General features: G+C 37.7%; 1 protein-coding gene across 14 annotated transcripts in view; it reads right to left on the bottom strand.

The window, feature by feature from the left end:
• Window positions 1-7,218: 7,218 nt before the first annotated feature.
• The window catches only part of REV3L (REV3 like, DNA directed polymerase zeta catalytic subunit), a 153,915-nt gene continuing 137,170 nt past the window's right edge, over window positions 7,219-23,963 (bottom strand). For 9 of the 14 annotated variants that reach the window (XM_023750115.1, XM_023750110.1, XM_023750114.1 and 6 more), the window contains 7 exons: window positions 23,511-23,620; window positions 21,187-21,301; window positions 16,432-16,569; window positions 14,519-14,709; window positions 13,662-13,908; window positions 12,361-12,570; window positions 7,220-8,340 (listed from right to left, as the gene is read on the bottom strand). In XM_023750115.1, the coding sequence (XP_023605883.1) occupies window positions 8,200-8,340; window positions 12,361-12,570; window positions 13,662-13,908; window positions 14,519-14,709; window positions 16,432-16,569; window positions 21,187-21,301; window positions 23,511-23,620 (1,152 nt within the window). In that variant the 3' untranslated portion in view covers window positions 7,220-8,199. Of the gene's footprint in view, window positions 8,341-12,360; window positions 12,571-13,661; window positions 13,909-14,518; window positions 14,710-16,431; window positions 16,570-21,186; window positions 21,302-23,510; window positions 23,621-23,963 lie in introns of those variants that run through there. The other 5 variants (XM_023750113.1, XM_023750116.1, XM_023750119.1 and 2 more) reach the window with 5 other exon arrangements.

Below are 23,963 nucleotides of genomic sequence, written 5' to 3' on the forward strand. Positions count from 1 at the left end.
CAGGCTGACACTCTATCCACTGAGCCAAACCAGCGAGGGCTGGGAAGATATTTTTAACAGGAAAGTTTAAGCTGAGGAAACTAAAGGGCCACATTCACCTTGTCTTATCTGAGCAGTTATAAATGACACTCCAGGTGTCCTTATTTGACTGCTGCCCTCTGTGCGCTCAGTAACCTGAGTTTATAGCCATGCACTTCACTCTGGGCAGGGATCCTTCCGCACCTTTGCCTTATGCCAGGGACTCTGGGCAAAGTTTGGGCTCTTCTGGCTCCTATATACAAAACTCTAGAAGCCTTGGCATTGGGCCAGAAATGATAGGGTTTCAAGTATAATTGTGTTATCCAAGGGTCCCCAACACCCTCCATGAGGATGCAGGGGCTTGGTTCATTGTTCCATTCCCACTTCATTTTCCATGGGTCTGGTTAGAGTGGAGTGACCACACCACCTACTCCTAAGGGTTCCCAGGCCGGAAGGATGGGGTCAGAGGCTGTGGTTCACCAGGACAGACTTGAGGACTGGCTGGGGCCCCTCTGCAACCTCCACTAGAAAAGATCATGGTTTGGGAGTGGAACTTTTTTTGGGGGGGGGGGCGGAGGGGAGTGGAACTTTTTTTGGGGGGGCGGGAGGGGAACTTTTTGATTTGCTCACTACAGCAGTTGTTTCATTCCCTGTCCTTTGGGAAACTAATGGACCCAGTAGGACACACGTAAACTCCTGTGTGGTGTGGTGGTTAAGAGTGGGATCTAGAGTCTGTCAGCCTAGATTCTAATTCTGACTCTGCTGCCTACTACCTTCACCACACAACTTAATTTCTCTGTGTATCCGTTTCCTTTTATGGTGTAGGGAGTGAGACTAAATGAGATAACGTTTGTAAAGCACTTAGCATATTGCCTCATACTGTTATGGACTGAATTGTGCCCCCTTGGCGCCCCCCCCCCCCATTCATATGTTGAAGTCCTAGCCCCCAGTGTCCCAGACTGTGACTATTTGGAGATAGGGTCTTCAAAGAGGCAAGGAAGCCAAAATGAGGTCCTTAGGGTGGACCCTAATCCAGTATGACTGGTGTCCTAATAAGAAGAGGAATCTGGACACACAAGACACAGGGAGAAGACAGCCATCTACACACAAGCCAAGGAGCGAGGCACAGAGGGAACCAGCCCTCCAATGCCTTGATCTCAGACTTCTCGCTTCAGAATTTTGGAAGATTTCAGTTGCTCAAGTCATCCAGTCTATGGCACTTTTTAAAATGGCGACAAACTAATACACATACTAAGTATGCAATAAATGTTAAGTACTATCGCTATGATTATTATTTCAAAATTACTTGGCCGGAGAAAAAATATATAGCAGCCAAAAGTGGGAAATTTTAATCAGAAAATAGTGCTCACTAGTTTAGTAAAAGAAACCACCTACCAAAGGGAAGCAATACGAGTTTTTATAACTATTGTGGCTGGGAAGGCCAGGTGGGACGCCCAGGGGGGCCCCCCCCCCCCCCCCCCCCCGCCTAAGTTAACAAGGTTATGGAGTCACAAGGACACTTAGTTGTCCCAGCAAGTCAGTGGGAAGATGCGTGGCTGGGACCTCCCACACCTGGCCTGGGCGCGCTCTGCTCAGGCATCTGCAAAGGATGCACTCCCTGGACCTGACCAAGTAGCTAATATAATTGGAATCCACTAGCAACAAAAAAGTGAGTCCGCAAGAGCACACAAATTATGGATAATATATGCATGTAGTACATAATAAACTCAAATGGTACAAAGGTAAATTAAGATAAATCTTACCCTTGATCCTTACCCCAAGCCTCATGAAGGCAGCCACTCTTGTTATTTTTGTGCATCTTCTAGAGATAACTGTGTATATAAAAATGTGTTTATATAAAATGAATATAAATAAATATCCTCTGCTTGCTTGCTTTATTTTTATTGAGATAGAATTAACATATAACATTGTATTAGTTTCAGGTGTACATGTTCTGTGAAGTGATCACAGTAGGTTTACTGAATAGCCAACACCACATGTAGTTATAAAATTTTCTTTCTTCTCATGAGAACTTTGACTGTCTTAGCAACTTTCAAATATACCTGGGCATATTTGGATAACTTATAGTCCTCATGCTGTACTTTACATCCCCAGGACTCATAACTGGAAGCGTATACATTTTAGTTCCCTTCACCCATTTTACCCATCTCTGGCAACCCACCAAGCTGTTCTCTGTATTAATGGATTCAGTTTTTCTTTTTCTGGATTCCACATATGTGATATACTGTCTTTGTCTGACTTATTTCACTTAGCACAATGCCCTCAAGGCCCATCCATGCAGTCACAAACGGCAGGCTTTCTTTGTTATAGCTAATATTCCATTGTTTATATAAACTACATTTTCTTTATCCATTCATATGTTGAGGGTACATAGGTTGTTTTCTGTATCTTGACCATTGTGAGTAATGCAGGGAAGGTGGGAATCAGATATCTTTTTGAGAAAGTGATTTTGTTTCCTTCAGATAAATACCCAGAAGTGGAATCTCTGGGTCATATGGTAGTTCTTTTTTTTTTTTTTTTTTGAGGAAACTCCATACTGTTTTCCATAGTGGCTGCACCAATTTACATTCCCACCAACAGTGCCCAAGCATTTCCTTTTCTCCTTATCCTCACCAATACTTGTTAATTATTTTCTTTTTGATAATAGCCATCATAGGTGTGAAGTGATATCTCATTGTTGTTTCAATTTGCGTTCCCCTGATGATTTGTGATGTTGAGTATCTTTTCATGTGTCTTTTCATGTGTCTTTGCAAATCCTCTGCCCATTTTTTAATAGGATCATTTTCTTGCCAATGAGTTGTATGAGTTCTTTATATGTCTTGCATATTAACCTATTATCGTATTTTTGATTTGTAAAGATTTTCTACCATTTGGTAGGTGGTCTTTTCATTTTGTTGATGGTTTCCTTTGCTGTACAAAATCTTTTTAGTCTGATGTAGTCCCACTTGTGTATTTTTACTTTTGTTGCCTATGATTTTGATGTCAAATCCAAAAATCATCGCTAAGACCAATGTCAGGGAGCTTAGTGCCTATATTTTCTTGTAGGAGTCTTATGGTTTCAGGTCGTACATTAAGTCTTTGGTCCAGTTTCATTTCTTTGCATGTTGCTGTTCAGTTTTCCCAATACCGTTTATTGAAGAGACTATCCCTTTGTCATAAATTGACCATATATGGATGGGTTTATTTTTGGACTCTCTACTGTTCCATTGATCTGTGTGTCTGTTTTTATGCCAATACCATACTATTTTGATTATAGTTTTGTTATATTAGTTTGAAATCAGGGAGCATGATGCCTCCAGCATGTTCTTTCTCAAGATTGCTTTGGCTACTTAGGGTCTTATAGTTCCATACACATTTTAGAATTGTTTTTCTAGTTCTGTGAAAAATCCATTGGAATTTTGATAGAGATTGCATTGAATTTGTAGGTTGCTTTGAGTAGTATGAACATTTTAATATTAATTCTTTCAACCCATGACATGGAATATCTTTCCATTTATTTGTGTCTTTTTCAGTTTCTTTCACCAGTATCTTATAATTTTTAGAGTACAGGGCTTTCACCTCCTTGGTTAAATTTATTCATAAGTATTTTATTTTTGATACTATTATAAATGGGATTGTTTGCCTAATTTCTCTTTCTGACAGTTCATTAGTGTATAGAAATGCAACGGATTTCTGTATATTTTGCATCCTGTAACTTTACTGAATTCATTCATTAAATGTTGGGAAGTTTTTGTATTTCTTAGGTAACAGTTGAAATGCTTACTCTTTCTGACTTGAGTTCTCTTTTTTTTCTTGGCAAGTCTAGCTAAAGTCTCATCAATTTAGTGTTTTCTACATGTATATGTCACCTGCAAATAGATACGGTTTTACTTATTCCTTTTTGATTTGGATGCCTATTTCTTTTTCTTGCCTAATAGCTCTGGCTAGGACTTTCAATAGTATTTTGAATAAAAGTGACCAGCGTGAGCATCCTAGTCTTTTTCCTCATCTTATAGGAAGAGCTTTTGTTTTTTTCCCCACTGAGTATGATGTTAGCTATGGGCTTGTCATATGTTATATTGAGGTACTTTCCTCTATATCCACTTTAAAAAAAAATCATGAATGGATAGTGTATTTTGTCAATTTTTTTTGCATCCCACTGAAATGATCATATGATTTTTATTCATTTTGTTAATGTGGTGTATCATTGATTTGTGGATGTTGAACCATCCTTGATTATTGGGATAAATCCCACTTGCTTATCGTGTATAATCTTTTTAATGTATTTCTCAATTTGACTTGCTAAGATTTTGTTAAGGATATTTTGCATCTACATTCATCAGGGGTATTGGCCTATAATTTTCTTTTGTCATGAAGAAGGAAACTTTATTCAGTGCAAAACAGCTCAATTGTAATACAGCACAGCTATGAAAACAGCATGCCTGTGAGGTGGCCTTGGGGCCAGGCCCCTCTTGGCTAGACAGCTCTGTTCTGCTCCTTCCTTACTAGTTGGCTTTGCACTGCGCTAGTCTGCTCCGCTGTGCTTTGATATTTGTATTCATTCTCATTCCCATTCATAAAGCTTCCATTGGGTAATCAGAGCAGGTCTTATTATTCTTTTTTCAAAGAATATGACTATTATTTTTAAAAATATATTCCCACTTACTTCAGAGAGGAAGGGAGAGGGAGAGAGATAGAAACATCAATGATGAGAGAGAATCATTGATCGGCTGCCTCCTGCATGCCCCACACTGGAGATCGAGCCCGCAACCCAGGCATGTGCCCCGACCAGGAATCAAACCATGACCTCCTGGTTCACAGGTTGATGCTCAACCACTGAGCCAAGCTGGCTGGGCGAATATGACTATTATTGAACTGAATACCTATGACAGATTAGTTGCTTTTCTAAAGAGTTGTATTCCCATTAGTGATCATGAGGGAGTCCAGGGCTCGGTGTCTCCCTGTTCCTAGCCCATTATTTCCTGGAAACCTCCCTGTCTTTCCTTCTAATAAAAGACATCTGTGGTGGCATCAGTAGCAAGTCAGGTGAAGACTCAGACAATAAAATGGCATTTTGATTAAAAAATGCCTTGAGCTGTCTTCCTGGTCATATTACCTTTTCCCCAAATATACACAGAAACCTGATTTTATAAATCTGAGTTCCTCTACAAAACACTATGTTTTGTAAGCCACTTTTGGGACTTGGCCAAAGCTTTGGGTGAGAGTGTGGAAATAACACTGTGTCTTATGACTTCCTCCTTAGGTCCCAACAGCTAGAAACAATCCACGACTGTTTTCCTATAGAAAGCTATTCATTAAGGACAACTCTGGGGGCATAAATGGTATCAGACTTCACTTTTATGAAACAAAAAATAAAGGTAACAAGTACCATCACATCAGGAGAGAGAGATTACAGGATAACAGGAAGTACAGTGCGCTTAGCAGACTGTCCTGCAAGTGCTGGTCTCGCTGAGAGATGGGGACATATCCAGCCTAAAAATAGCGAGGGGTGTATGGCTGCCTTCCTCCTCTCTGACCTCTGTTCATGGCCAGGCCCTAATAATGTCATTGACAGCCAGGTTTATTTTTACTTTGTAAAATCAAATACGCAAAATTGTAAGAAATACCATTTTGAAATTGAGAAATCAACTTAAAAAACTTATTTGACAGTCTGGTCCATGCTTCTATGACTCTGAATCTTTTTTGCTCATCAATTTATTTTGTTCATTAGATTCCACATGAGAGTGGATCATAATAGAGTGGAATATTGCATGATTGGCATTTGTGTTTCCCACTGTCCATTGGGACCTCTGGGATGGGGAGGAGGTGGAGTTGTACGTAGTTTTTGTTAGTACTTCACATCTAGGGAAAGGCACTGGTGGGAGGTGGGCAGAATGAGAGAAATGTTTTAACAAATATAAGAGATTTCTTCAGCATTATTCAGAAAATGGAAATTGTGTGTGTTGTATACTGTATGTGTGTTCTGGGTAAAAAGAGAAAACTTTATTTTTTTGTTTTTATTTAAAAAATATATATATTTTATTGATTTTTTACAGCGAGGGAGGGGGATAGAGAGTTAGAAATATTGATGAGAGAGGAACATCAATCAGCTGCCTCCTGCACACCCTCCACTGGGGATATGCCCGCAACCAAGGTACATGCCCTTGACTGGAATCGAACCCGGGAACCTTCGGTCTGCAGGTCGACGCGCTATCCACTGAGCCAAACCAGTCAGGGCAAGAGAAGACTTTATTAATAGCTGATCTAAAAGGGAGGAAAAATAATTATTAAAGTATACTGAAAGCTTCTTACAAAACATTTTTTGGTAAACTAGGCCCAAGTTTCAGTACATTTCCAGGTGACAGTTCCTGAAACAGCAAACAACTCACTGGAAGGCAGGCGGGCTGCAGGCACAGGGAGTGATGAGCGAGGATAAACAATGTCTGGGCACGCGTGCCGAGGAGTGTTTTTAGTTTAGTTGTGCCCAATTATAAAGACGTTAGGAATGGTTATTCTGCTGAGAATATTGTGTCATTACTATGATGAGAAAGATGATGTAAGTGGAAGTCCTGATAGCACAGAACTTAGAAAAGGGACAACAGGAGACTTCATCAGTGGCCACCCATACGTGAGTACGAAAATCCTGTTTCTGAGGACTAGCCCCAGCCTCCCAAACAAAAATAGATCTCAGAAGTGGGGATTGCCAATATCTCTGTGAGATGTAGGGGAAGTATGTGCAGAGACATAATTTTGTATTTGATTCCATATTTACCATGTAATTTTCAGAAACTGAACTTGGCAATGGAAGACCTATTTTTGGTGAGCTTTCTATGATAATTTTTTTCTATTAAAAAAATGGGCATATAAATTTTTGAAAAGTAATAATGTCATTTTTGCTTCCCCCCTGGAAAGTCCTGGCTTCAAGATTAATTATATCTAAATTAAAATGAACTCAGATCTACTAACAAGTGAGAAGCTCTACTAAGAAAAGAGAGCTAAATTTTTCCTAGACAACTTTGGCTGCCATTTTTTTTTTTAATCCTAAAGTTTGGTAAGAGAATTTAACACCAATTAGGATATAACCAGTTAAAATTACATAATTAAAATTCAGAAAAGAGTAGGGTAAGAAGTAAACAAAATAAGCTTATAAAACAGATGAAGATAATACCATTTATAGTAAGATAAAAATCACACTGCCACATTTCATATTTTATTCAATTTTAATAGGGTTTCCATTATTAACTTTTAAAACAAAATGATTTCCAGTTTAAAAAACAATGCACTGATCACATAATTCCTTCTTCATTTTATACAGTTATACAAATATTCTAAATACACATTTTGTGTTCAAGATGATGGCAAATAAGATTAACTGTACAGTACATAAGAAAAGAAAATATTTTAAGCATATTTAGAAGCAATAGAAATGTCTATACAAAACAAGCAAAAATGGAATAAAATTTTTTATTTTTAAAGTATTGCAACAGGCCCACAGGTTTGTAACAAAAATGTCTTTGCACAGTTCCTCACAATGCCCCATTAATAGCTACAGCAAGACAGCGGTTTTAGAAAATAATGTTTCAAAATGCTACACGTGGTACTACTGTTTGCACAGTTTGATCAGAATAACAACTCTACTCTGAGTCAAGCAAAACCTAGAGGAAATATATCAAACAACTTGAAAATCATTTGTATAAAATTCATTGCACATTTTACTCAGTTGTTTGAAAAGTAAAAAAGTGTATTTACAAAATATTTCGCAGTCAAAATTATAAAGTGAATGGATATCTCTAAGTAACACGTCTTGATACAGACAGTTCAAGGAAAACACACGAATGGTTTTTTAAAAGAGGTTTTTCAGTGCTCCTTCCACAGGGAAGTAAATATGATCTACTCAAATGGATTTACAAGATGTTACACATACTGGAGCAAATGCCACACCTGCATTATAAAACAATGTTGAAGGGTGAAAGGATGAGGAATTTGTACATTGTAAGAAGTGAGCTATTCAGAGATCAACAAGTACAATTTTTAATTCAGTTAGCATAAAAGTCTTCATAGTCTTCAGATAATAGACAATGAACATACTTGACTTGATGAAAGTTGAAAAAGCACCATGCACAACAGTTTAGTGGTAAACACTGAAAAAAATAGCACCTGGAATTCTGTGATATTGAGAATTTAAAACTGGTCTAGTAATTGCCGAAGATATGGTGCCTTGGATAATTCTCTATTTACTCGGGAGAGTTTGAAAAGTACAGGGCAGTTCAGAGAAACACACGGGATATGTCGATCAAAGCAACCTGTGCAGTTCTTGCAAATCTGAAAGTAGAAGAGGAATACATGAAACAATAGGGAAATGCCTCTGAATATGTGTAAGCAGCAAACTTTTATAATCCCTCCTTTCTGACCCACCACAGATTACTGGCAGACATCTGGCACACAATACATTACAGAACATTTCATTAGTTTTTATCTCTTTGAGACATTTCTAAAGGATATTATTTCACAAAACATAGAACACAAAATCCCCCAAGTATTCATTTCATTCCTGAGATCAGCTTTCATTTACAGTAGAATGCTATTATAAAGATCCGCATACTAAGCTACCCAATAACCATTCAAAGGCTGTCTCTTAAGTGAGCTATAAGCACTTTTTTCAAGTTGCTAAGGTTTATCTTTTTAAATGCCAATCATAAAAAAGTGATCCATTTTCTTATTTCAGAAGAGAAAAATAGAAGGATGAGAATTTAAAAGTAGTAGTCTAGACCAGTGGTTCTCAACTCTATATGTACATGAGCTTAAAAATGTACTAACGCCTGAGCCCCACCCTGGGCCAATGAATAGAACAGAGATGGAAATGGATAGAGTCTAAGAATCTTTCCTGCTCAGGGCTCCCAGGTGATTCTGATGTATAAGATCTGATCTGAGGGAAAATAATAAACCATAAGGCAATTAAAAAAAAAAGAGAAGTGTTATTTCTTACATAATGATCATGTTTTAAACAATATGTAGTCTCAAGTCAGATAGTAAAAAAAAAAAAAAAGATTTTAAAACATGAGAAACATCAAAAAATTGAAAAGGATGAATAGTGAGCATCCCAAGGGTCAAGAAAATACAGGCCGATTTTTTACCTGGATAGTGTATGCAAGCCATTAAAGAAGAAATACTAAATAGCTACTACTCTAGACTGTCTTTTAAGAGAGAAATCAAATCTGCTCTAGTTAATTCTGATCCCAGCAGAGCTCTGGTTTTAAGAGATGTCTCAGGCAGTGCACTTGTTCTTTGCCTCAATATCTTCCGGTCAACTGAAGGGCACGTTTTTCTGAGCACACTGGTTATTGCATCTAATACTATGATGCTGCCTCAAGCAAACCTCTGAGAAACGTGTGCTTCAGCCGAAGACCAAGTATGCGGTTCTCCTATGAAGCTTTTCACTAACCTTCTGACAAGAGACTCAAACCTATTTCCAAGTACAGGATTTCTGAGTGACAGTCTGCGTGCTGCGCTCAGGTGCCCGGACACGCTGATAAATATTTATGCTCTCTGTGCTGGTCGGACAGATAAGCCAGGGTGGAATTACTTGCCTCACTAAATTTAACTCCATGTTTAGTTCCTAGATCCTTTACTGCCGATTTAAACCCTGAGCATTACAGCTCAATTCAGCTTACATTTAAAACTTTAAACACTACAACTCGGACACTTACTTTTTAGCTTACAAGGAAGCAGATATTTAAAAATACATCTGCTTTAGTCTTGATTCTTTTTGCTACCCTTTGGCTTTCTTATTTTTTAAAAACTTTTCAGTCAGATGCTCAATTCATTTACTTTCATTCCTTCGTGTTTACTATTAAAAGTGTTTGCAGTGATGAATGTTTCTGAGATCTGCTATGGCTGTCTACAATCTTATACATAATGTAATGTCTGTTTAATAAGCAGTGTTAAAATTTCCAAGTGGAAGGATCATTTTATTTTCTGGGTTTATAATTACTAGCTTTATAGCATTGTATTGATAAAATGTTGTAATATGTCTACTTCAGAAATTTAGTAAGGTTTTCTTTACAGAAGAGATGGTCAATTTTTTAACAGTCCATAAACATTTAAGATGGACTATTCTCTAATATTGTGTTAGATTGATATATAATCATAAGTTTGATATATAACCTTATAATGATGTTTAGATATTCTTTCATAAGTGTTCTTATTTCTGATCACTTGATTGGTCTTGGGTTGAGAGAGGCATATCAAAATCTATTACTAATGTTTCTCATCATTTCTCATTACATCTCTAATTTCTGCTTTATGAAAACTCCTACAGATTATCTAGTGTACAGGGGACACACATTTCAATTATCTTAAAAAAATACCCTAAAGTTAAAAATATCTCTTAAAAGATGACAAACTATCCTTATTTATAAACGGCATCACTTCTTTTAAAGCTGCATTTTTAGAAGAAATAAGTCCTACTATTATTGAAAGAGGGTTCTGGTTATATTAATGGCACCAACTGGTGCAGTGTATGTCGTGGAGGGAAGAGACCACTCAGCCTCCGACTTCAAGGGACTTGCCTAATCAGGGTTGGTTGCTGTTGTCGGGGCAACAACCTATACAACAGAAGCTGCGAACACCCAGTGTCTTTAGTGGTTGCTCTGTACTAGTTTTGTGGTTCCAGTCAAAGTGGCTGAAAATCAGATGGTCATCACATAGTGACCAATCGCTGCTTTAACTGTGCAGTCAGCAGGCACAGTTCAATGCACGTTTACGCACCACTGGCACAGGCTGGCTTCCGTGCCAGGGCAGCCCACTCAGCAGTGGGAGAAGGGCAGGCCTCTGCCCTCCCTGGGCTCACTGTGTCTAGTGGGGAGGACAGACACACACACATCACAGTAAAGCAGGAGCCCACTGTAGGGATGGAAGGCCTCCCTGGTCTGGGGGTTTAAGCTGACTCCTCTCCTCAGGTGATGACTAGTGAGAGGAGAGGAAAGCATTCCAGGCAGAGGAATAGTATGTTTAAAGGCCAGGACGTGAGAGAGAATAAGGTACATTCATGGACCCGGAAGAGTTCATATTGTATGGGTGGGAGGTAGAGTGTGACAGGGAGAAGGAAAGAAATGGTGACAGAGAGGTAGCAGGTAGGGGCCAGAACAGAGAAATATGTATGAAGCATGATAAGGAGTTTGAATTTTATCAAAGAGGGGAGACAGGGAGATGGACCAGAATGGTAACAGGAAAAGGACAAAAGGGAAGGTATTTAAGAACTATTTAGGACATAGAGGACAGAGGGAAAAGTCAGCTTATTTCAACAAGCTCAGCTTCTGTGGCTGCATCCAAGTAATCATACCTTTTAGATTCTGTCGCCCTTAATAAGATCTGTTTAGTGCATTCTGGATAACTTGCTATATTCTCTAAAACTTAAGAATGTTGTACCAGTAAAAACTGTAGCAACTAGAACAGTGGTGGCGAACCTTTTGAGCTAAACGTGTCAGCATTTTGAAAAACCCTAACTTAACTCTGGTGCCGTGTCACATACAGAAATTTTTTGATATTTGCAACCATAGTAAAACAAAGATTTATATTTTTGATATTTATTTTATATATTTAAATGCCATTTAACAAAGAAAAATCAACCAAAAAAATGAGTTCGCGTGTCACCTCTGACAAGCGTGTCATAGGTTCGCCATCACTGAACTAGAATGATGCAGATGAAATAGTTTATCCAGTGGTCGCCAACCGGTGGTCTGCGGACCACCGTTTGGCGACTGTTGGTTACCAATCCCTAATCACCTTTCCAGAATTTTTGAATTCTTAAAAGCGTAGTCTCCTCTGAGGTGGTTTCTCTCCCTGTTCACCTGTGTGACAGCTTTCCTACTAAGAGGCTGAGTCTGTCTTGGTTCAAAAGCTTCTTTAACTTTGAGGACGGTGGCAGAACCTGGCCTTTATGTGTTGGTGGTTGGGTTGCATCAGGCCTGTGAGCAGACAATATCCTTAGCGCTGCTGAGGAGGAGGGAGAGGCTCCCACCACTAGCCATCGCGGCTGCACTCGCAGCCATCAGCCCGGCTTGTGGCTGAGCGGAGCTCCCTCTGTGGGATTGCACTGACCACCAGGGGGCAGCTCCTGCATTGAGTGTCTGCCCCATGGTGGTCAGTGCGTGTCATAGTGACTGGTTGTTCCAAGTTGTTCTGCTGTTAGGGTCAATTTGCATATTACCCTTTTATTATATAGGATAATCCTTACTCCACCTACCTTTCATACCAGTTTGGTATCTCATAACCTGAGAGCTGACTACATTTCCCCGAACATCAGACTGCTTGGGATTCTGGGTCTATTGAATGAAGCTGTACCTTTACGAGTTGCTCCTGTTTGCGTTCCAACTCCCTAATTTCTTGGTTGAGGATGACTGCGACATGCTGAGGTTGGCTCCGACATTTACTACAGACGCCGTGCTGAGTCAGGTCGTCACACACAGGACAGTGCAAGGTAGTGAAATACTGTGAAATGGTGCCTTTCCGCCCTTCAGGGTCACTTCGAGAGGAGCTGGTGGCTTTCTGGATCTATAAAATCATCAATTCAGAAATAACTCTGAGCCAGCTGCATAGCAGAGCTACTATTCTCATGCTAACTGCTAATCTACTGAGGCATTATTTCATTTATGCATCAACTGTTAAGTAACCACTGTGTGTCAGGCACTATTCTAGACAGGGAGGCTATAGAAATGAACAAAGTCCTTCCTTTCATAGAGATCACATCTTAATTATCATCAGATATAATGTTTTTCCTCTTGGAAAAATAATCATCTCCTGCCACTTAGTATTCTTGCTTGAAAAACATAGATGTCTGAGGTCACACAGGGCAATGGGAGAGGTCCAGGCTGAGAGAGATGCCGTTTAAGGCTGCATGATGTGGGCCATGGATACAAGGCAGGTAGAGGTTAAAAATGACCTGTTAGGCAGCAGGGTGCAAATTCAAGCAAAAGTGAACCTGGAGCATCTCAAATGCAACTGGATGCACACCACCAAGCATTCTTCACTTGGAGTTAATGCTGGTTTCAACAGTCTGTCTTCTGGTTCTCTTTTTACATTGAAATACATGATCATATTGTTATTATACCACTGGCATATTATACCATTGGTGTCTTATAAATCACTGCATAAAAGTAATTAGGTCAGCTTCTTAGAAATGCCAGTGGTTTAACTTCTTTCTGGCGTGGAGCAGGATACCGCGTTATAGATGCTGACCAGCACAGACTCTGAAGCACAATGTCGGCCTCGCTTACTAACTTAATCTTCACCTTGGGTCGTAAGTGCTTACTGAGAAAGTGAAAATAACGTGAGCATGAATTTGTATGTGTTTGCCTGAATACCATCCGCCTTTCATAATCTGAGGTAACAGCAAATGACTGAACAGATCTAATTCGAAAAAGGAGATAAAAAAGCTACTTTTTTCCTAGCGCAATGTATCCCAGATTATTACAGAGTCAGACCACTCCGTCAGGCTTCTGAGTGAACTGAGATTGCTAAGATCCACACTGCATGCTTTACTTTAGTAAAATGCTATTTTAACATTAAATAAAGTATTTGCTTCTACAGGAAATCTTCAGTGACTTCTCTCTACAGTCACAGCACAGGTTCATTAGTAGACTTACCCTTGGTAATTCGTGATACCAGTTGAAGACATCAATACCAATGAGTGAGAAGACTCTTGCCAGGGGTGGGAGGATCTGCTTGGTGATGTAGTAAGTGGCATTGAGTCTCAGAGTCGGGTCCTGCAGGAGTTCCACGGGGTGCCTCACCAGCTGGATGAGTGGTACTCCGGGGGTCCCGTAAATGATCACGTATGGCACTCGCTCCCCAACTCGAGGCTCAGAGCGCCGGTCATAGGTAAGCATTTTCCTATTTAAATCCAAATAAAATATGCACTCAAAGACTGTCATGGGATGTGCCTTTCCAGAAAGTTATATGAGAAGTAAACGACACTAAACGACACTGAAACCGTGAGAAAGCTACAAGGGATAACTTTGCGTTAGAGTTGCAACTTTTTTGAGAACTGTAGTTGGCAGATATCAACTAGCTAAAAATGTTTTTAATCCCCTAAGAATAAGAACTAAAAATCACAAATCTAACAATGAAAGATGAAAGATAAGAAAGTTTTGCTGGTTAGATGACCTGATTCCAGAATGACACATGTCAGTGCTTTGGTAGATCACTATTAAGGACTGCTTAGTGACTGATGTGAGAAACAATGATTCAAGCTCTGCCCCAGATTACAATTCACTGACTTCAGTTACCCAAAGGGAGTCCAGAAGTGGAGATGCAAGTTCCTCCTTCCTCTTGAGAGCTCACAAAGTACGGGAGCCCCATTCACTTTCAGTAAGGTTGCACGTGAAGAAACAAGCGTGTATCTGTGCCTATGGACAAGTCTTTTCATCTTCTCCAAACCGTTCAGAACCCCAGGACTACACTTGCTAAGAGTTGAGATTTGTACTGCTGTGCACATCATTACCTTGTAAGCTCAAGGGCTGGCACACAAGCTCCAGGTTTGTAAGAGGAACTTCCTCTGTATTCCTTGGCAAAGATAAAATCTTGAATGCTGGCCTTTCCTTCCATAAGCTTCATACATTGTCGCTGAACATACTGTTTAATTAAACTTATATCTCTTGTTTCAAATAGCAGCTTTAGAGAACGCTCAAGTATCTTAAAACAAAAACAAAAAAAAAGGAAAGGATATGCTCATATAGATAAAATATCCCCTAGCATATCATCATTATTGTTATATTTTCAATTATGTGACTACTGGTTAATGTGATCTACCTAAACAACATGCTATTTACAATGATTGGATGAATTATTAGAAATTAGAAAATATTTTAGAGACTTTATATAGCTATTTCTAAAAGTAGAATATCATGTCATTTGAGAAAAATCATATCAAATGACATGCAGATGAAATATTTGCTCTGTGTGAAGTGACAAAAAACATTTCGGTTTTCTTAAACAGGTAAAAGCGCTCTAAGCACAAGAAGCCAGGCATGATTTCATGCATTGTTTTATTTACTCTGTTGTAAAAAGGTCCTGATTCAGATGGACAGGAAACAATTTAAATATCACCAAGCAGTGAAATCAAAATTAGTCTTTTTCTAGTGTCAATAAGTATATACTAACTGTGACAGAATTTTCTATATTGAGATTATTTCTACTAGAAAATGACTGACATACGTGGATTTATTTAGTGGACTGAATTTAAATTAGTTCCAGGTAAAAGTTCTGATCTTATTCTGAGAACTGGAACCTATACTTATTTACACAGGATGTTTGCTAGTTTAGCCTAGGTACAATTCTGCCCTCAGAGAAAGAATGCACTGGATGATATTTCTTCCAGAAACTAGTATTAACGAACACCTCAAATTCGTATAACATTACATATATGTCATTCTGACAATAACAAATTGATAGTCAATTTATTATGCTTTTAATGCTCTCATAAAACTCAGTGTGTCGAGTATGTTTCCATTTATGCCACTTATTTTTGGTTATAGAAAGAGTCTGGGACTGAGTAAAGAAAAATTAAATATAATATACTATGGTTAATATTACCATAGCTGAGAAATTTCAGTAATTTAAGTACCATTTTTCAGAAATCTTCCTAACTTATATCTGCTAACCCTAACTTATATCTGATGACTCAAGTAAACAAAATTTCAATTAATCTAGGATGCGTTATATTGCTTATGAAATATCTCTGTTGCTAGTTTCTCTTTATCCAAAAGCTTCCTAGCTTTTGCGTGTTGTCATATGATAATATATATTTACTAGAGACCTGGTGCACGAAATTCGTGCACTCGGTGGGGGGGGGGGGGAGTCCCCCTTTCAGCCCAGCCTGTGCCCTCTCGCAGTCCAGCTGCCCTTGGGGGATGTCTGACTGATGGGGCGCGGGCCTAATCAGGCAGTTGGACATCCTTTGTGCTGCCACTGAGGCAGGAGAGGCTCCTGCCATTGCTGCTGTGCTTGCCAGCCATGAGCCCAGCTCAGGCCTTCTGGCTGAGCGGTGCTCCCCCTGGTGGTCAGTGTGCATCATAGTGACCGGTCGTTCCACCGTTTGGTCAATTTGCATATTAGCCTTTTACTATATAGGATCAGTTCCAGGTGATAGGCAGGAAAATCTTATCAAGTTCATGTGTTGTTGTTTTTTAGCAATTGTGGTAAAAGGTAAGGTGTGGGAAGGAGTTAGAAACTAAGGACTAACATCAGATAAGTTGTTTAATTAGAAACGAATTCTCAAACATCATTTAGTTCCTCTTGTAGTTATAGATAGGCATATAGGCTATAGTTCTTCTGCCTAGATGTGTGCTAAGGATTTTCACTACATTCTTTAGCTGCTTATTTCTCAAAGATGAAAACAAGATAGATAAAACTTACCTTAGAAACAGCAGGGCAGGAATCTCTTCTGACTGTTTCTATTCCTTTTGCATCAAATACTGGGTCCTTTTGATCCAGCGTTTCATACATGTAACCCACATATCTCTTTTTTGTTTGTAAAACACAGGGTAAATATACCTGTGATAAAATGGAACAAAATGTCTCTCAATAACCATTTTTCCCCCTCTACCATGAATATCTATTTTTAAGTCTTTTTTTCTCTTTAAACAAATGTCAATTATAGAAAAAGTCTAAATATGTCTCAGGGCCCAACTAATTCACAATATAATACTTAGAGGTGAAAACACACACAATGAGTTGTCTTTACCTCTTCATCATGTACTCCTTTGCCTGTACTATCAATTTTGCTCCTACCTCAACTGACACTGCTGTCTCAAAAGTCATCAATAATACCCTTTTAAAAAAATATATATTTTATTGATCTTTTACAGAGAAGAAGGGAGAGGGATAGAGAGCCAGAAACATCGATGAGAGAGATCGATCAGCTGCCTCCTGCACGCCCCCCAGTGGGGATGTGCCCGCAACCAAGGTACATGCCCTTGACCGGAATCGAACCCGGGACCCCTGAGTCCGCAGGCCGATGCTCTATCCACTGAGCCAAACCGGCTCGGCAATATAATACCCTTTTAAATAATTAAAAATTGCTTTAAGCATTACCCACACATGTATTTAAAGTGGATTTCTAGTAGATAGCTCTCAATATTAAAAAAGTTGTGAGAGAATTTACAATGAAAAGTCCTGGTCCCCCAACCTCTACTTTTCCCTCCCTAGAGCCATCCTCTGTTATTCATCTCCTGTGTATCCTTCCAGAGATATTCTGTGCACATATATGTACTTATACACATAAGGGTAGCTTACTATATACATCATTCTGAACTTTGCTTATTTCATTTAATAATTTATCTTGGAGATAATAGTCCATTATGTGAGGGTATCACAATTTATGTAACCTGTTACCTACTATGGGTCACTTAGGACGTTTCCAGTCTTTTGGAATTATAAATACTGTTCCACCAACCTTGCATGGATTAATCCATAGAAAAATTTGAAGTGGAATTCCTAGATCAATGGGTATGTGCACTCTCCCCTTTTTTTAAGTTACCAAATAGATCCTTCCCCTTCCTTTATCAATAATCATATTAAATGTAAATGGTCTAAACATCCCAATAAAAAGGCAGAAATGATCAGATTATATCTGATCAAATAGTGAGGCTTAACTATAAGCTATCTACTAGAAATCCACTTTAAATACAAGGACACATAAAGGTTAAAAATAAAATATGGAAAAATATACACATGCTAACACTAATCAAAACAAAGTTGGAGTGGCTATTTAATAAAAAGTAGATTTTAAGACAAGGAATATTATCAAAGATAAAAGTATCCATTCACCAAGAAGATACATAATCGTGAATGTGTAGGCATCTAATAAGTAAACTTAAAAACATATGGAATAGAAACTGAAAGAACTAAAAGGGAGAAAAAGGCAAATCCATGATTATACTTGGAGATTTTAACACCTGTCTTTTAAAAATTTATATAAAATCAGTAAGAATATAGAAGGCTTCAACAACATTATCAACTAAGTGACATTTATAGAACATTCAGAATACACATGGCTATTCAGTGTTACATGAGAGCATTTACTAAAACAGATCATATGTTGGACCAAATAACAAATTTCAAACTTAAAAGCACTAAAGTCATACAGAGTATGTTCTTTGACCACAATGAAATTAAATTAGGAATAATAAAAAGATTTCTGGAATATCCTTAAATATTTGGAACTCAAACAACACACTTCTAAATAGCCTATTATTGAAGCAAATAATAATGAAAACACAAGATTTTAAAACGTGAAGCTAAAGTAGTGTTTAGAGGAAAATTTATATCTTCAAATGCTTATAATTAAAAAATATGTTTGAAATCAATGATTGAAGCTTCTAAATTCAGGAAAAGCAAACTAAACCCAAAGTAAGTATAAGGACATAAAGAGTAAAAATTAATGGAATGATTAAGAAAAGAAAAATTATATCAAAAATAGAAGGAAGGATACCACTAAAAATCTTATTGATATCAAAACCACAATAAGGAAATATAATTTATGCCCATAAATTTGTCAACTTAGGATAAATGGACAAATTCCTTGACAACCACAGTTATCAAAACTGACATAAAAAAGTTGAATAGTTCAATATATATGAAAGATGTTTAATTTGTAATTAACCTCCCTCCCAATAAAATTTCAGGGTCAGATGGCTTCACTGGTAAATTCTATCAACCATTTAAGGAAGAAATAGTTGCACTAATCTTAGAAGAGGTAACACTTCCAACCTTTTTTTTTTTTAAAGTATATTTTATTGATTTTTTACAGAGAGGAAGGGAGAGGGATAGAGAGTTAGAAACATCGATGGGAGAGAAACATCGATCAGCTACCTTCTGCACACCCCCTACTGGGGATGTGCCCGCAACCAAGGTACATGCCCTTGACCGGAATCGAACCTGGGGCCTTTCAGTCTGCAGGCTGACACTCTATCCACTGAGTCAAACCACTTAGGGCCAACCTTTTTTTTTTGGTCCCCCAAACAAAGACAATACAAGGAAAAAAACAACACTACAAACTAATACTCATCATGAACAAAAGCTTCACAATTCTTAACAAATGTATGTTATCTTTGAGAAGTTTTGCAGTTTTTGCTTTCATGTTTAGGTCTGTGACCCATTTCAGGTAAATTTTTATGTTTGCTGTTATTTTCTAAGCACACCATGCTCTTCACTTTGCCAGAGGGGTTGGGTGTCCATAGCACCATACACATACTTCTAGGACAGTACCCGTTACCACTATTTCTAATTTTCCCCTTTACCCCACTTAGAATGCTCACTTTTCATTTAGGGCAGATACCATGTCCAAGTCTTCTTTGAATCTCTTCTAGCAGGATTCTTGCTTCAGAGTAGGTACACGATAAACATTGGGAGTCATACTTGACTCTTCCTTTTTTGTCCTTTTTACACCAGCCCTCCTAAATCAACCATTTCTAACTCCTACTAACCCTTCTTTCTTAGTATCTCTTGAATTGTCCTTTCTTTATTCTTGCCAGTTCAGGCTATGCAGGTTGCAAGAAGTATCTTGTCTTGATTCTCCTCTTCCCAGCCCCTCTTGTACACTCTTACAGGTCAATCCTCCCCAAACCTATCTGCCTAAGTCATGCTCTTCTTTGATAAACTTAGCTGAATCAAGTTTAAACACTGTACCTTGGTATCCAAGACAATCTGGTCTTAACTTTATGTTTCCAGATGTCCTTTCTGCTTCTCCGTATTCCCACATTGGGCTTTTCCAACTCCACATCCTTCTACATGCCATTTTTTTTCTGAGAAATGCTGCTGCCTGTGGCTGCCTACTGAAAATCTAACCGTTTTCCGAGACACAGTACAATATTACCTCCTACATAGAGTGCCCCCATCCAGCCAGGACAGCATACCTTCTTTTCTTTGTGCTCTTACAGTGCTTAGGGAGTCTGCTTTTATGAGACTTTCCTACGTTTACAATAAAAAAGATCACTTATATACATTTCTAATTGTTCCTTTTAGATTATTGACTCTTAGAAGGCAGGACTGTGTCTTAGGCTGCTTTGCATTCCACACCTCTCCTAGCTCAGTATCTTTTACAGACAGTCCTCGGGTTACGTTGGATTCCATGTACGTCGTTTCGGTGGTTATGTTGCCACCTCCCATTTATTTATAAAAAAAAAAAAAGTTCCATCATTTCGACATATGTACATATGTGCTTTATGTTTTTTATTATTTATTTACCACAAGTAAAGGTCAGGAATTGTTATCTTTCTTTAAAATTTTTTTTTTTTACTGTTTCACTTCATTACTGCTGTGTATGTGCTCCATGTGAGTGATGTAGGTGCTTATATATGTGGGTTCCGAATTTCGGCGAAAATCGCATTACATCGTGCTGTAGGAACAGATCTCTGAGGTAACCCGAGGACCTACTGTATATAGAAAGAACTAAATACATACTTGACATCTAAAGTAAAGTGAAAATAGTCGAAAGTCCTTGTGGCAAACTGTATATTTCAAAGAACTAATATCTGCTATTCCACATGGTCTTTCTACAATGTGACTCTGACATTCTTCCCATTAAATCTAGACAGGCTGTGATGTGTGTGACTTTGAGACTAAGTCACAAAAAGCAAAACAGCTTTTGTTCATTCCTAGAACTCAGCCATCATGCTGTGAGGAAGAGCAAATAGCCTCAGGGATAAGCCATGTGCAGGTGCTCCAGCTGACAGCCCCAGCTGGGGTCCCAGCCAGAGCCAGCGTGAGAGTGATCACGCTTCAGGTGATTTCAGACCTTAGCTGGGTCACCTCCAGCCTTTAAGTTTTCTCAGCTGAGGACTTAGACATGGTGGAGCAGAGATATGCCATCCCTGCTGCAACCTTTCTGAATTCCTGAGCATAATAAAATGGTGATTGTTTTACACCACTGCATTTGGGGTGGTCTGTTATACATCAATACTTAACCGAAACAGTCTTTTCATTTCATTATGTAAAGACATTACTTAAAAGATTTGAGAAAATTATATAAAACTAAGGAAAAATATTTTAAATATAACACTTTAATAGCCTGTGTACTGTTATTGATTCTGAAAATATATTCAACAAGTCAGAAATGTCTAGAAGCTATGTGATTTTTATATGTGATCATTAGTATTACATTTCTCTTACCTTTTCAAACTTCAATTTCACTGGTTTGGGATTGGTAGCAGTTACAGCTTCAGCAATTTCCTGACCAATCTTAAAAGACTGCTCCTTAGTAGCTCCTTTCAGTAGCACAAACATACTAGAAGATTAAAAATAGAGTAGGGTAAGGAGGAAGTCAGTGTAAGAAAAAAGTTTCACCAATAGTAACTTTCCTGGCTAACATGTCCAATACTAAAAAAAAATTCCCCCCTCTTATCCTTTATTAAATTGCTTCTGATCTAAGCTTTCTTGTATTATCACAACTTTCCTGTGCACACATGGTATATCGTGTTACAGCTCTCTAAGACATCTGATATTGCTAGTTTAGTTACACACAGACCAGCTCAGTTATCACAGCTGCCAAGATGATCCTGGGTTGTTCCTAGACATTTATAGATTTGTATGACACACAATTTGGTCAATCATAAAATAAGAAAAAATGTGAGTATAAAGACATGGGAATTTTACTTGTGATGTGGGAGGAAATCTCCTTCTAGAATGACGCAGCTTTAAAAAGACACACATATTATTTTGTAATACATGTTTACTGAAGAACAGTTAGAAAACACAAAAAGGCACAAAGAAGAAAATAGCCATCTACATACTCTTATCATTCAGATAAAAGATACCCCAAATTTTTTGTGTATATCTGTAAATCTTTTCTCATTTGGGATCACAGATCATACCATTGGGTAACTTTCTCCTTTCATTTAATAGTATATTGTGAACATTTTCAGTGTCACTAGTTCTTTTACATTATTTTAACAGTTGTACTGTATTTCAATGTATGGATATAGTATAATTTAACCAAACTATCACTGAAAATTTAGGTCATTAAATTTTTTTTTCTAATATTTAATATAAAATAATTTGGTACACCTCTGTGACCTCATAATAAATTCCTATAAGTAAATTTAAAAAAAATTCTTGGTAAATGGTGGACACTAAAAATATTTTTGAAAGATACTGTTAAACTAAATTCCAGAAAGATATTTAGGAGGAATAGTCCCACCAGCAATACATGCAGGTCAAGAGGAAAGAATTTCTAATATGAATAAAAAAATCCCAATACAAAAATACTCAAAAGTAACTTATAAACAAAAGTATTGGTCATTTTTTCCTAATATAATTTAACTTTAAAATAGCATTTTACATTTCAATATATACCACAATCTGAAATCAACAGAAGCAATGGCTAATACTTATAATTTTAGTAGAAAGACTTTAAATAGTGGACATGGACAATATCTTGACACATGACTTTAAGACTTTTGTTTGTACTCTTGGAGTCACCTAAACCAATCTCCTATTTCTTCAAGTGTTTTTTATATTGGACTTTAATCTCCTTTGGATGGTTTCTTTAGAAAAGCTCTTTCTCTGCCAATACTGGAGACAATACTGGAGTCTGATAGGAAAAGCTTAAGAAAAGAAGTATTTATCCAATATTACTTAAGGTCTTTAAAATAAATGATCTCAATCTGAATTAATTTTAACATTCACTAAAGCAGAACAAACAGGCCTTAGCTATAATATTGTCTCTTTAGGCCCATCTGATACTCATTATACCAATATAGCCTTATTTTAAAAAACAGGTTATAGATTTCCTTTTGAAGAATCATTCTTAACAAGAGACTTTGGAGCCTAGTAAAAAGTTAACCACTCACAACTTTGGCAATTGTCCCTCAAGAACAGTTTTATTATTTATTTTTATATATATTTAAATTCAGAGAGCTGCAGCTATATGAGATATTATTCACATTAAAAGCTGTTTTTTTAAACAGATTAGACTCCTGTGTACACAGTTTTTTATAGATCATTTTCTACTTGGCTACCTGGAAAGATGCCATGGGAATCTTCACACTTGGAGTGCGGGTGAATTTCCCGCCAAAATATAAGATGGCTCTGTCTTTTGGTTTTGTTCCATCCACCAAAAGGGTGGATTACAAACAAATATTTGGTAATACGCAGTTACAATCGGCCCGAGTTTACACGTTTCCCGCACTCCACCTCAAATCTATATGAACCGAGTTAAAGACGGCTCCCGCGGAGTACGCGCAATTCACGCAAGCCAACTTAACTCGTTTCCCGCACTCCAAGTGTTCACAGTGTTTGGCTCAGGACACTTACATTTTCTTGCTCTTAGGATCATATTTGGTAAATCAGGACTTGTCCTAACTCTGATCATAAGAACCAGAAAGGACTCAGATAAAACTCTATTTTAGGAATGATTACTCTTAAGCCATTCTAAACACTGAAATGAATATCTAAAGAGATGCAAAAAGACAGCTTCAAAACAGAAAGTTCATTACCTGTCAGTATCACCATACACAACCCTTGCTCCCCATTTCTTGGTATCATTCACCAGTTTAATAGCTCGTTCCAAGGTCTCCCTGGCTTTGTGAACAATACTATCACCAACCTGTTGGTTCAAACACATTGAAAATAATACTTTAACTTAGCTTAGTAAAGTCAATAGACTTTTAAAATATAATACTTAATTTTAAATACTAAACATTTCTAAAATTAAATAAAGGGAAAAGAACATAAAAAGAAACTAAATAGTCACCAGGGTCACCATTCTTTCTACAAGTATTCAAGAAGAAAATAAGATGAAGAATTTAAAAGAAGGAGCTAGTCAATATACAGACTTGCCTGTGAGTATAACAGTAAGTACAATGGATTGCATTTTACACAAGTACACAGCTACATTTGATTCCTGGAATAATAGAACCTTATTTATTCAAGGACTTTCTAATATGCCT

The sequence above is a fragment of the Myotis lucifugus genome, unplaced genomic scaffold (genome assembly GCF_000147115.1).
Source record: "Myotis lucifugus unplaced genomic scaffold, Myoluc2.0 scaffold_11, whole genome shotgun sequence".
Taxonomy (NCBI): domain Eukaryota; kingdom Metazoa; phylum Chordata; class Mammalia; order Chiroptera; family Vespertilionidae; genus Myotis; species Myotis lucifugus.